This window comes from Oncorhynchus keta, chromosome 1 (assembly GCF_023373465.1).
Source record: "Oncorhynchus keta strain PuntledgeMale-10-30-2019 chromosome 1, Oket_V2, whole genome shotgun sequence".
In the NCBI taxonomy this organism is placed as follows: domain Eukaryota; kingdom Metazoa; phylum Chordata; class Actinopteri; order Salmoniformes; family Salmonidae; genus Oncorhynchus; species Oncorhynchus keta.
The window spans coordinates 48,884,081-48,898,600 of record NC_068421.1 but is presented as its reverse complement, the minus strand read 5'-3'; the positions used below and the strand labels follow the sequence as shown (position 1 = coordinate 48,898,600).

General features: G+C 42.2%; 2 protein-coding genes across 2 annotated transcripts in view; one reads left to right on the top strand and one right to left on the bottom strand.

The window, feature by feature from the left end:
* The window catches only part of LOC118386844 (26S proteasome non-ATPase regulatory subunit 1-like), a 103,356-nt gene that overhangs the window by 6,645 nt on the left and 82,191 nt on the right, over positions 1–14,520 (top strand). Inside the window, exons 2-16 of the mRNA XM_035774767.2 lie at positions 1,200–1,243; positions 1,375–1,448; positions 1,568–1,737; positions 1,988–2,196; positions 2,423–2,566; positions 3,086–3,312; positions 3,580–3,637; positions 3,752–3,880; positions 5,376–5,464; positions 5,663–5,741; positions 5,848–6,021; positions 6,233–6,344; positions 9,653–9,849; positions 12,128–12,223; positions 13,498–13,562. Coding sequence (XP_035630660.1) covers positions 1,200–1,243; positions 1,375–1,448; positions 1,568–1,737; positions 1,988–2,196; positions 2,423–2,566; positions 3,086–3,312; positions 3,580–3,637; positions 3,752–3,880; positions 5,376–5,464; positions 5,663–5,741; positions 5,848–6,021; positions 6,233–6,344; positions 9,653–9,849; positions 12,128–12,223; positions 13,498–13,562 — 1,867 coding nt within the window. The remainder of the gene's footprint in view (positions 1–1,199; positions 1,244–1,374; positions 1,449–1,567; positions 1,738–1,987; positions 2,197–2,422; positions 2,567–3,085; positions 3,313–3,579; positions 3,638–3,751; positions 3,881–5,375; positions 5,465–5,662; positions 5,742–5,847; positions 6,022–6,232; positions 6,345–9,652; positions 9,850–12,127; positions 12,224–13,497; positions 13,563–14,520) is intronic.
* The window catches only part of LOC118386852 (5-hydroxytryptamine receptor 2B-like), a 35,327-nt gene continuing 24,014 nt past the window's right edge, over positions 3,208–14,520 (bottom strand). The window contains exon 4 of the mRNA XM_035774799.2: positions 3,208–3,343. Within this exon, the coding sequence (XP_035630692.1) occupies positions 3,273–3,343 (71 nt within the window). The 3' untranslated portion in view covers positions 3,208–3,272. The remainder of the gene's footprint in view (positions 3,344–14,520) is intronic.

Below are 14,520 nucleotides of genomic sequence, written 5' to 3'. Positions count from 1 at the left end.
CATAAAAATTGTCAAAAGTCAAGTATGAGCACATGTGAGTTGTGTAGTTAAATACATGCTACAGTAACTGTTTTCAAAGTATGTCTGTCAGAGGTGCGCGCGAAACTCAATATTAGGAAAGTGTTCGTAATGTTTGGTATACGCAATGAAATAATACAGAATTATACATTTATAGACTATTTTAATGTATTGATTTCTCTTTATTCAACCCACCCTCCCTTCATCCACACAATATTTCATGACCCTAAGCCCGCCCATCCCGCGGATATGACTGCGGGTTGAGTCAACTCGCGCATCTCTAGCCCAGACACCCAGTGCAGGCTAAGTGGCACGGTGCACTCGCGCTATAAGGGGGACATTGGCTCTGCTGGTACGCACTTGATCAATGAGACACATTTGACATAAGTTCCGAAAGTAACAGTTCTACTACCTAGCAGTTTTTCATGTTCTATTATTGAAATAGTAAAATTGGCTGAATGCTTCCAGAAATGTGCCGCGATTTTATTTATTTTGATGATGTACTAGTAGTCACCAAAACTGGTTTGCCCTTCCTACATGTAGTATTTTAGTATACGTTGTTCATATTGTCACACAAACAAGCATATGTCTGTGAAATGTCAATGAAGCACTGAGCTTCCCGCTAGCTTTTTAATTTCAATGCCGCCTTTTACATTTATTTCAGCTCGTGTCGTGCTAATTTTGCTATTTGCGAGCTGTGAAAACAACTTGAAAGACAATTACCACAAAATGTAAATTCCTCAAGTTTTGTCAAGAAAGCTGCACCACTCTGTCAACAGAGCTCTGTGCTTATCAGATCTATTAAGCTAACCCACTGAATGATTCATAACATAAATAATCATGTGTCTTGGTGAAATGTATTTTTATAACATAAGTGAAATGTCATCACCTAAGCCTGTTTTCACCACGCTGGGCAGAGTGGGTGGACACCCTACTAGTTGTCAACAGTTGTGCCCTGCTCATCTAGCTAGTAGGCAAACTAGATAATGTAAAACAACATGCTGTATAATTTGTTTTCAAAGCCTGGTTAACACGGCTACCATTTGACCTGTTTGGGCTTCACATGTAGCTAATTTAACTAGCTAGGAAACTATGACAAACGTTAACTAGCTAGGTACACATATGTATCAGGTTTTATCCATGTTGTTGAAACTGACTAGCTACATATTCTTTGATTTCAGCTGGAATAATTTCTCTCCTGGATGAGGAGGAGCCCCAGCTCAAGGTATCATAAACACAGCTTGTTATCCAGTGAGAATACACCAGGGGTCACCAATCCTGGACCTAGAGTACACAAATCCTATTGGACCATGATCTTTAAATTTTATTCTAACGTTGGGATTGTTTTGCTTGTAGGAGTTTGCTCTGCACAAGCTGAACTCCATTGTCAATGACTTCTGGGCTGAGATATCGGGATCTGTTGACAAAATGTACGTTTTTTTTTTTTTTATAAGGAAATGATGCACAAAGTTGTCAGTTTTATTGGAAGAGACGCATAGCTTCTTCATGATAAATGGGTTTATTTCTAAATGGTGTTCTCTCCTCACAGCGAGGTCCTGTATGAAGATGAGACGTTTCGGAGCAGGGCGTTTGCTGCCTTGGTGGCTTCTAAAGTGTTCTACCACCTCGGGGCATTTGATGAGTCATTGAACTATGCTCTGGGTGCAGGAGACCTTTTCAATGTCACAGATGACTCTGAGTATGTGGAGACCATTATCGGTGAGTGATGTCACAACTGCATGTGTCCCTAAGTACACAATCTTGATGATGACCTCAGGGTCCTGCTGATCTTTAGGCTTCCCTTTTGTGACATTACCCATAGACACCTCAATAACGTTCAATTGATGTATACCCACTGACCAGCGTTGCTAATTCAGATATCAACTCACTGATACCACAAATCACAGCGGTTAATTATTCCTCAGCGGTATACAGCAGTTATTTGATGACCTCTGTCTCTCCCTCTTAGCCAAATGTATCGACCACTACACCAAGCAACGGGTGGAGAATGCTGAGCTTCCCGAGGATGAGGAGAAGAAGAGCATCGATCCACGGCTCGAGGGCATCGTCAACAAGATGTTCATGCGGTGCCTGGGCGACCACAAGTACAAGCAGTCCATCGGCATTGCCCTGGAGACGCGGCGCCTGGACATCTTTGAGAAGACCATCCTCGAATCGGTCAGTTGTTCTCCTGGTCGTCTTCTGAAACAATTCTGTTTTGGTTACACAAATTAAGTTTAATTTGACTACTTAATGTAATCAAAAATGATTAGCTTCATGAAAATCCACAGATCATTGTCTTTTTGGTTTAGCCTACATTTGAATGGAATGTTGTGGTGTAAATTTATTTCTTCCAGTAACAACTTGCAATCCTAACCCTCTTCCTTTTTCTCGTCTTCAACAGAATGACGTTAGTGGCCTACTGGCCTACAGCTTGAAGGTCTGCATGTCACTGATGCAAATTAAGAAGTTTCGCAATGAGGTACTCCGAGTGCTAGTCAAGCTCTACATGAATCTGGAGAAGCCTGACTTCATCAACGTTTGCCAGGTAACAGGAAGAAAGGACACTTCAATTTGGGCTCAGATTTCTTTTGGTATCCATTCAGCTTCCCACAGTTTGGGGGTAGGATGGTGGTTCTCCGATTTCACCATCTGAAACTAACATCTTGACCCAGTGGAATTAGTCATTCAATGACAAATTACTTTGAAAATTAACATTATCACATGCACACCTTATTGTTAGGGGGGTTTGTGAGAAACTGCACGAGGAAACGAGAAGACAAACACTATAAACCACTTTTATTTGTAGCAATGTTTTGGTCTGAGGTGGGTCTTCATCAGGACAAACAGGTTGCATGTGCTCATACTCGCATGTACTGCCAGCAGAATCAGTCGCTTTGAGGAGATTACCGGTCTTAATTCCCCCACCTCTTTTTGTTTTGGTTACTGCAATTCAACTTTTGTCTGCAAATGTTTTCAATGTCAAATAAATACACTTTACTAATACAAGGAAGTAACCACTTGACCACCATGCATAACACTCAAACGTTGTCTCGCTCCTCCACAGTGCCTGATCTTCCTGGATGACCCACAGGCGGTGAGTGACATCCTGGAGAAGCTGGTGAAGGAAGACAACCCGTTGGTGGCCTACCAGATCTGCTTCGACCTGTATGAAAGCGCCAGCCAGCAGTTCCTCTCCTCGGTCATCCAGAACCTGCGCACTGTGGGCACGCCCATTCCTGCCGTGCCCGGCTCTACCAACACGGGCACCGTGCCCACACTGGACAAAGACAGGTAGGCGAGGTGGAGGGTACAGCCTCAAGGTCTGAAGGGTAGGTAAAGGAAAGAAAAAAGGTTACGGAAAGATGGAGGGAGCAGGGAAAATGGGTAGAAAATGTAGTAGGATGTGTTAAAATTGAACGTCGGTGTAGGCAGAATATCTTGACATTTCACAGATAATTTACTGTGAAACAAAGTTGATTTTGCCAAGTTTAGCCAATCAGGATTCTATTTTCTCTTTGAAGTTGCATGGAAGTTATCATATTTTCTCCTTGGTCTCAGTGATGCTATGGAGACGGACGATAAGGCCGGCAGTTCCCCTGCAGGAAAAGCAGCAGACGTGAGTACGAAAGAGCCAATGTTACCCCCACCTCTACCAGATGGTTGTCTTTTGCCATTTTAAATGGTTGTTGTCACCCAAAATAATTGGTCAGCCCTGCCTCTGCTTGCATAGAATGATGAGCCAAAGGACCAGAATGCAAAGATGACAAAAATTCTCAGCGGCGAAATGGCCATCAAATTGCATCTACAGTTCCTCATCCGGAACAACAACACAGACCTAATGATTCTCAAGAACACAAAGGTAAAGGATGCCAGTATGAGTATTAGACATACAGTACCAGTCTCAAGTTTGGACACCTACTCACTCAAGGGTTTTCTTTATTTTTTACTATTTTCTACATTGTAGAATACTGGGGTAGACATCAAAACTATGAAATAACACATGGAATTACGTAGTAACCAAAAAAGTGTTGAACAAATAAAAATATATTTGAGATGCTTCAAAGTCCAACTCAACCCAAACCATCTCAATTGGGTTGAGGTTGGGTGATTGGAGGCCAGGTCATCTGATGCAGCCCTCCATCACTCTACTTCTTGGTCAAATAGCCCTTACACAGAATGGAGTTGTGTTGGGTCATTGTCCTGTTAAAAAACAAATGATAGTCCCACTAAGCGCAAACCAGATGGGATATCACTGCAGAATGCTGTGGTAGCCATGCTGGTTAAGTGTGCCGTGAATTCTAAATAAATCCACAAGTGTCACCAGCAAAGCACCATCACACCACCACCTACATGCTTCACGGTGGGAACCACACTTGCAGAGATCATCAGTTCACTTACTCTGTGTCCGACAAAGACACGCCGGTTGGAACCAAAAATCTCCAATTTCATCAGACCAAGGGACAGAGTTCCACCGGTTTAATGTCCATTGCTCGTGCTTCTTGGCCCAAGCAAGTCTCATTTTCTTATTGGTGTCCTTTAGTGGTTTCTTTGCAGCAATTCGACCATGAAGGCCTGATTCACATAGTCTCCTCTGAACAGTTGATGTTTAGATGTGTCTGTTACTTGAACTTAGTGAAGCATTTATTTGGGCTGCAATTTCTTATGCTGGTAGCTCTAATAAACTTATCCTCTGCAGCAGAGGTAACTCTGGGTCTTCCTTTCCTGTGGCAATCCCCATGAGAGCCAGTTTCATCATAGTGCTTGATGTTTTTTGCAGCTGCACTTGAAGAAACTCAAAGTTGTTCAAATTATCTTCATTGACTGACCTTCATGTCTGAAAAGTATTGATGGACTATCGTTTCTCTTTGCTTATTTGAGCTGTTCTTGCCATAATATGGACTTGGCCGTTTACCAAATAGGGCTTTCTTCTGTATGCACAACTGATTGGCTCAAACACAATAAGAAGGGAAAGAAATTCCACAAATGTACTTTTAAGAAGGCACGCCTTTTAATTGAAATGTATTCCAGGTGACTACCTCATGAAGCTGGTTGAGAGAATGCCAAGAGTGTGCAACACTGTGAAGGCAATGGGTGGCTACTTTTTAGAATCTCAAATATAAAATATATTTTGATTTGTTTAACACTTTTTTTGGTTACTACATGATTCCATATGTATTATTTAATAGTTTTGATGTCTTCACTATTATTATAATGTAGACGATGGTAAAAATCAAGACACTCTTGAATGAGTAGGTGTTCACACTTGACTGGTACTGTATATATTGGATATATACTGGATTTTTTTAACCTCAAGGTTTTCACACATATTTTGTTGCTTCGTCTACCTATTCTAGGATGCAGTCCGAAATTCAGTGTGCCACACAGCCACGGTCATAGCCAACTCCTTCATGCATACGGGAACCACAAGTGACCAGTTCCTCAGGTATAGCCACTATGCTTTAACATCAACAGCTATAACATTAACAAATGGAGACTATCATCTACTGTTTTGCCAGTCCAGTTTTACATTTCTCTTTTATTGTGAGGTGGTAGTGGGGTACATTTACCTAGTGGTGTGAGGACATAAAGGAACAACGCTGTGTTTAAATGTGTGATGTGATTTTATTCATTATTTCAACAGAGAGAACTTGGAGTGGCTTGCAAGAGCCACCAACTGGGCCAAGTTCACAGCCACTGCCAGTCTTGGCGTCATTCACAAGGTAAACTTTTGCTGAAACAATCTAAACCTAAATGGATATCTGAGACCTCGTTTGGTTTTCTGATTTTTATATAAAGAACCATATTTCACCCACATCTCTGTTTCAGGGCCACGAGAAAGAGGCGCTGCAGTTGATGGCCACATATCTGCCCAAAGACACCTCCCCTGGATCGGCCTACCAGGAGGGAGGCGGCCTGTACGCCCTTGGGCTGATCCACGCCAACCACGGGGGGGACATTATCGACTACCTGCTCAGCCAGCTCAAGAACGCCAGCAACGACGTGAGTGGCAACATGCAGATGCGTGACATTTATTGTGCCCAATTCCAAATCAACCCATAGCCTCCCTACCCCTTTGGTCACTTAGATTTGATCTTGTGTGTAAGCAGTATAGAAATAATTATCTGAAGCCCATCAGAGGGACATCATATCACATTTGAGTTGAATACAAAGTTGTCTTCGTGTCTGTGGTTTGCTTTGTTTCCTTCCACAGATTGTCCGTCACGGCGGAGGTCTAGGCCTGGGTTTGGCTGCCTTGGGTACGGCCAGGCAGGATGTTTACGACCTGCTCAAGTCTAACCTGTACCAGGATGATGCAGTAACAGGTACATGAACCTGAACAGACAATAGGGAATTCAGTGCTATTCAAGTTTAATTGTAGCCAACTCGCATCTCTATATAGCCTTTATAGAGTGTAAAATGGGATGTCAAATCCCCTTCGGTAGTGAATTCAGAAAAACATTTTGATAAGAGTTCAGTGATACTAGCAAAAACAACATAGGAGCACCGTGTTGTCCTATTGTATATCCTATAGGAGCACCGTGTTCTATATGTAGAGGTCAGAGATCATTGCGGCGTGGTCTGCATTTTTCATACAGACAAATATGGAAACGGTCATCTTTCTGTTTTGTATGCGTTCTCCAATATATTGTATTAAAAGTACCTTTTTGTTGCACTATTCTCACACACACACACAAACATTCATCATTCGCTGCTTCAAGTTCAGTAGCCTATACCTCTCCTCTCCTAGTTGGGCATGCAAGATCGTGTGTGACGATAGGCTAAATATGTGATCTCAATTAAATGCATGGGCAGAGAAGCACGGTACAGTTTCTTTCCAAGGAAATTCACTTTAATACGATTAGGCTACAGTTTATCTTGAAATAAATATTGATAATGGAAAGAAGTGGAGGGCGCTCAACCAACGTGAATTGAGGTGCTATTGATAACCCATTTATTTGACTCTGGTAGCAAATCGTCCTGCTCCTACAAGGTAGGCTATAGGCCAGGGGTATTCAACTCTTACCCTACGAGGTCCGCAGCCTGCTGGTTTTCTCTTCCACCTGATAATTCATTGCACCCACCTGGTTTCCAAGGTATAAGTCAGTCCATGATTAGAGAGGAACAATTTAAAAAACGCAGTGTGACTAGCTTTGACGTCCAGAGTTTAGTTTGATGGCTATAGTCTGGCTATGCAAAACGTTAGACAAAGTTTCTTCATTTTTGCTGTCTGAAGTTTCAGTAGTCTTCCTCTACTAGTTGGGCATGCAAGAACAGGTGCATATGTGATCTCTATTAAAGGAATGATCCAACCCCAAAAAAACAAAACTCCTTATCAATTTGGTGAAAGCCTATGTTCTATCAGTGGGTAAAATAAGTGTTCACCATGATTTAATTTATAAGTGGTCCATCTGTAAAATCAGGAAATCGTGTAGGAATTTAGCTTAGATGTGCTCAGTCTGTACGGTGTACTAAATTATTCAACTCAGTTTCTCCTTCAAGTACCATCTCGCAATGCGCCCTGTGTCTGTTGTTGCCATAGCAATGCACCCTGCACTCGCTCTGGGCAGAGAGGAACTGCAAGCTGAACTCTGTGAGATGAACTCCTAAATTGATAGTACAGTTTGTTTAGGCAATTTTACAACTAGCTCCTTCACATGATGATATTGACTTTGGTATTGTGTACAGCCATTTTAATCCTCGGGTAGCCTTTTATTTTGTTTAAATATATTTCTGGGATGGAAAACACTTAAGTGTAAACTTAAACGACTAAAACCCAGATAGATATAAAGTATGTAGAAAAGATAATGGACCTATTTAAAAAAATATATTTATATATATATAATCTTTGAGTACTAACAATCACCAAACGCTAGACAGAGAATTGGCAATTCCAAAAACAATGAATTTAGCAGTATTTTATGTTTAGCAAAATAACACATTCGTGGATAAATTAATAGAATTGCCAATTAGCTTTAAAACTGCTAAATGTTCTCTCAGCTGCATGGAAAAATGTGTAGAACTGCAGGAAACTTGCTTTAAAACTGAAGGAGTTGCAGGAAATTGGCTTAAAAATAGGAACTATCCACCCAAAACCACTCATTCCTTTAATTGACAGTGTTAAATAACACTGAGAACAATATTCAGCTCAAGTCGACTCATCTGCAATGCTTTCTCTATGGGCTGGCAACCTAGCAAACGTAGCTACACAGAATAATACCAAAGAGAATATCAGCATGCAATGTAGCAAGTTAACTTTAAAATTGCCTAAACAAACTGAACTATCAATTTAAGAGTCTACAATCTCACCATGTTCAACCTGCAGATAGACTCCTTCCTCTCTGAGGCACATCGAACGTTCACAATGGCAGATATACTTTTGAGAAGTTGGGGAAATGTTGCCCATGCTCTGTCAATTCTGGTCAATTCTGGGAAAAGGAGTGCGCTCCTTCAAGGGGTGAAGGGGAGTTTATTGGATGCTAGCTCAAAACCCAACATAAGCACGAATTTCGTCAACAAGAAGTACAACATTACAAATCTTTTCAAAAATGTGAGATAGTAAGTTGATTATCTGTAGTATCATATAGCTTTATAATTTGTGACATAGCGTACTTTTGAGGAAAATAGGCACGTTTATCGACATACACCGACTTTGAGAAGGGGATTGTGTGACAATTAGCTTAATGACTGCGTGACTCCGCATGACAACTTGAACGTGATTGGTTGACAGTCTGCTGCGTGGGGCGTTATACATTTCTTTATTCATTGTATTCCTATCTGCTTTCTATAATATATCTGGCAACAGCACCATGCAAAGCACCCTGGACTAAAAAGGCAGACACAAATGGGAAAAATGAAGTTAAATTACACATTTCTCAAGGTAGGAATATCGCAAAAATATGATCAATGGCTCATTCGAGAGAAGAAATCCTTCTGAATAAAGACATCGGCCAGTATTGAAATTTGACATGTATGATAGATGTTTTTGCGATCTAAAAGTTGTATTCCTGTTAAATTCCAGTGTAGTCAATGACTTCATCATGGTGCTACGTCATACCGAATGGATTTCTGGCTGCTTACACGCTGTTAACTCAAATACAGATGAAAACATGAAATGACCCAGGGAATTGATAGAACATCACTCAGATGCACAAAAACATTATAACATTCAAAATGGGTGAACCTTTCCTTTAAGGTGGGCTAGATTGTGGAAAACGTAGCTGAAGTAAAAGCACAAGTGTCCGTTCTCTCTCCAATTCTGGCTCTTTCAAGCTGTCAAGCCTATTGGCTGATATAGCCCAGTAATACCGATAGCTTAATATAATTGGCCACGTGAGAATCTAATTTTTAATGTATTTCTTGGTCATTTTTGCCCATTTTGGACTATAAGGCACAAAAATTGCTGGGACCATGGCTGCCAAGCAAGCTGTGTCACATACGCCTAAAATAACAATTGCAGGACTGCGGTTTGGTACGGGACCAGTTCTTGCGGGTGGGAGTCGGACAAAAGGCCAGCGGGAGTAGGCACGTGCGGTATGAAAAGCTGTAGGAGTGGGTGGGATGAAGAAATCCGTCCCGCACAGACCTCTACCATCATGCGGTGCTCATGTCTGCGTCTGCCCTCTGTTCCCAGGTGAAGCTGTGGGGCTGGCCCTGGGGCTGGTCATGCTGGGCTCGAAGTCGGCACAGGCCATTGAGGACATGGTGGGCTACGCCCAGGAGACGCAGCACGAGAAGATCCTGCGCGGCCTGGCCGTTGGAATCGCCATGGTTATGTACGGACGCATGGAAGAGGCAGACACGCTCATCGAGAGCCTCTGCAGAGACAAGGTAACAGTCACACGCACACACTCTTCTTCCATTATGCTTGGTGATGATGGGTATATGGCTTCTCAGCACTTTGCATTGTAAGGGGGGGAATTTGCCTTATCTGCTACCACCATATTTATTCACATTTATTCACATTTATTCCTTGGCTATGCACCCATGACAGTTAACCCTTTTGCCTATTGTTGCCAAATGTGGTTGCTTTTGCTTTTTTCCTGCCTGTATTCATCTGTTTCAATTTACTGTGACCATGAATACCTCTCTTGAACTGTACAGCTCTGGAAAAAATTAAGAGACTGCTGCATATTTTTCTTAAATCAGCATTTCTACATGTATGGCTTCCATTCCAGTGTCTGTTGAATTCCAACACAGGCACACCTCATTCTACTGAATGAGGTACTAATTAGGTGATCATCTGAACCAAATCTTATTTAACTAGGGAAAGCTGTGGTCATCACTCTCCTCTTGCAATAGGACCAGCTGGATGGCAAAAGCAGTGCTAGTAGTACCTCAAAAGTAATTGGAATTAAAAATAACAATTGACCATGCCAAAAGAGTTGAAAAGGAATGTTTTGAGTGAGCGAAATAAGGGTTCAAATCTGGCTTTACTGGCAGAGGGATACAGTGAGTGTCAGGTTGCTTCCATCCTTACAATTTCAAAGACGGCGGTTCATAAGGAAAAGGTCAAGCAGCAGACATTGGGGACAACAAAGCTACAGACCGGCAGAGGGCGAAAATAACTCCACTGACGGGGATGACCGACAACTCATTTGAATGTCACTCAACAACCGTAGGATGATATCAAGTGACCTACAAAAAGAATGGCAAAAGGCAGCTGGGGTGAATTGCATGGCGAGGACGGTTCGAAACAGGCTCTTAGGGGCGGCGCTGAATTCGTGCAAAGCTAGATAAAAGACCAATGAGAAGAAAAGAAGAGCCAGGCTGAGGTTTGCAAAAGACCATAAGGATTGGACCGTAGAGGACTGGAGTAAGGTCATCTTCTTGATGAGTCCAATTTTCAGCTTTGCCCAACACCTGGTTGTCTAATGGTTAGACGGAGACCTGGAGAGGCCTACAAGTCACATTGTCTCGCACCCACTGTGAAATTTTGGATGATCTGTAATGTTCAGGGGGGTGCTTCAACAAGGCTGGAATCAGGCAGATTTTTCTTTGTGAAGGACGCATGAATCAAGCCATGTACAAGGTTGAACCTGAAAGAGAACTTGCTTCCTTCTGCTCTGACAATGTTCTCCAACTCTGAGGATTGGTTTTTCCAGCAGGACAATACCACACAGCCACGGTGTGGATGGAGAACCACCAGATCAATACCCTGTCATGGCCGACCCTGTCAGGGCCTGAACTCCATTGAAAACCTCTGAAATGTGATCAAGAGGAAGATGGATGATCACAAGCCATCGAACAAAGCCGAGCTGCTTGAATTTTTGCGCCAGGAGTGACATCGTCACCCAACATCAATGTGAAAGACTGGTGGAGAGCATGCCAAGAAAATCCAGGTTATTCCACCAAATATTGATTTCTGAACTCTTCCTAAGTTAAAACATTAGTATTGTGTTTTAAAAATGAATATATAACTTATTTTCTTCGCATTATTCGAGATCTGACAACACTGCAGCCTTTTCGTCATTTTGACCATTTTCTGTAAATAAATGTTCTAAATGACTTTTTTTATTTGGATTTGGGAGAAATGTTGTCAGTAATTTATAGAATCAAACCAAAATGTTCATTGTACCCAAACATTTCTTCATGGTCTCTTCATTTTTTGGTTGGAATAATATTGTGAAAATGCTGATGCCCTTTTAGTGTAAAAGCTGTTCAATTGAAATTTCAGCCTGTTTTGGTGGGTGTCGGCCTGCCCGGTGACGACATCAGACGGTAAACTAGTTAATAGACCAATAAGAGAGTTCCATACCTCTGTCAATAACAGCTACATTTCAGTTTTCCCCTCCCCCATTTAGACAACTCCCTGACAGTTCTATCAAAATGCTTGCTTGAGAAATTACTCTTTGCTAAGAAGTTTTTTTTCTTTTTCTTTTTGGCTATTTTCATTGAAAACAATCACCGTAAGGTTCATAATTGTTACCCAGAAATTATTTGATATTGAGATGAAAATGTCTGCATTGGACCTTTAAAAAAAAATGTGTTAGATGTCAAATAAGATGTAGATGTTGTTGACCACACATTGTTGCCATGGCTAGACTCACTGCTGCAGACTTGTCTCTTAACTAAGGCTCTGTGTGTTCTGTCACTGTGTCTGCTCTAGGACCCGATCCTGCGACGCTCCGGAATGTACACAGTGGGCATGGCCTACTGCGGCTCCGGAAACAACAAGGCCATCAGACGTCTGCTGCATGTGGCTGTAAGTATCCTCCTTCCCCTTTCTCACGCAAGACACCGACAACCAGGTAACAGAGCAGGCCATGGATAGCCAAGCTATTAAGTATTGTAATTGCGAAGATGGTTATGACAGTCTATTATGTGTTGGCATAATATATACAAAAGTATGTGGACACAAATGATTGGATTCCAAACTGCCTCTGGAAGCAACGTCAGCGCAACAACTGTTCGTCGGGAGCTTAATGAAATGGATTTCCATGGCTGAGCAGCTGCACACAAGCCTAAGATCACCATGCGCAATGTCAAGTTCCGCCATTGGACTCTAGAGCAGTGGAAATGCGTTCTCTGGAGTGATGAGTCACGCCTCACCATTTGGCAGGCCGACAAATTAATCTGGGTTTGGCGGATGCCAGGCAAAACGCTACCTGCCCAAATGCATAGTGCCAACGGTAAAGTTTGGTGTAGGAGGAATAATGCTCTGGGGCTGTTTTTCATGGTTCAGGCGTTCAGGCTAGGCCCCTTAGTTCCAGTGAAGGGAAATCTTAACGCCACCGCATACAATGACATCCTACACAATTCTGTGCTTCCAACTTTATGGCTACAGTTTGGGGAAGGCCCTTTCCTGTTTCAGCATTTACAATGCCCCTGTGCACAAAGCGAGGTCCATACAGAAATTGTTTGGTGTGAAAGAACTTGACTGGCCTGCACAGAGTCCTGACCTAATCCCCATCTAACACCTTTGGGATGAATTGGAACGCCGATTGTGAGACAGGCCTAATCGCCCAACATCGGTGCCCAACTTCACAAATGCTCTTGTGGCTGAATGGAAGCAAGTCCCCGCAGCAATGTTCCAACATCTAGTGGAAAGCCTTCCCAGAAGAGTGGATGCTGTTGTCACAGCAAAGGGGAGACCAACTCCATATTAATGGCCATGATTTTGGAATGAGATGTTTGACGAGCAGATGTCCACATACATTTGGTCATCTAGTGCATATTTTTCACGATAATAAAATCCTTTGGTAGTACAGAAAGCCCAAATAGATGAATTCATGTTATTGTTACTGGGTCAGATGGTTGTTCCTTCAGATGGCAGCCTGCATAAGCGAAAGGTGTGATTAAGCTTTGATATGAGCTGTTTATGAACAAAGTGCAGGCTTCTCCCAAATCTTTGATATTTTGGCTGGAGTTTTTCATTTTTGCTTTTGTGCAGCAAAATTATTAGTAGTGGATGTTACATTATCTTCTTGCCCCAATGCATTCTTCCGGCTGTTAATTCATCGTTCTCTACCTTTTCAGGTGAGCGACGTGAACGATGATGTCAGAAGGGCAGCGGTGGAATCCATTGGATTTATCATGTTCAGGTAAGGCTTTGGCCCTATGCAAACCTGTATACCTATATGTAATCCCCTTTTTGCCCAGCTGAGGTCCCCCTACTTTCAGCCTCTTAGTCCACTGTGAATCTCAGCCAAGGAACTCTGATTAATCAGCCCCTACTTGTATACACATAGATGGCATTCTTCCCATATCCCGGGAATACTTTCCAAATGCGTTTGGAGTATGTCCTCGAATGGGTATTGTTGGCCGTTTATGTAGCCTCCTCCCCCTCATCCCGACCGTTAAAACATCCAAAGCAAACAATGAGATAGATATCTTCCGCCTAGACCTCAGATTAATAGATGGGGCTTTTCCACTTGTGAATGCCACTGGGGCTGTTACCCACCTTCTGCCCAGAGGTGAATCCATGTTCTCCCGTCAAGTATTAGGTTTTCACATGTCTTCACCACAGCCTGTGGAATTGTCACCTTGCTTGGCTAGAGAGTTAATGTTGTCTGAACACTGTTTTGGGTTTTAAGTAACCAAGGGCATGCAGTATAGTTACATTTAAGCCCAGTTGGAGCTCTGGGCTGATCTGTTTTCTTAAACTGAATTATTTATGTAAGTGATGGGTGTTAAATGTTTTGAAAGTGTGATTAAGGTTCCGAAATGTGAGAACTTGTTTGATGTTCAAGTTAAATCTATTAAGCATGAAAACCCTTTGAACCGCCCTTGTGTTGGTCCGTGCAATGGTCTTAGGTAGTCTTATCCAATTATTAAGTGTCATTCATGATATGACACATTTTTAAATGATTTTACTCTTAAGAAAGTATTTCATTGCATCCTTGTAGCTTAGCCTACCTCAAGGAGCTGAAACTATCCCTCACTTTCCTACAGGGTTGGCACTCTTAAGTGATCCCCATGTGGTTGGTTTTCATGCGGAATATCAACATGACGTAATGACCAACATCTCCCCTGTCAAATCAAAGACAGAATTTAGATGCA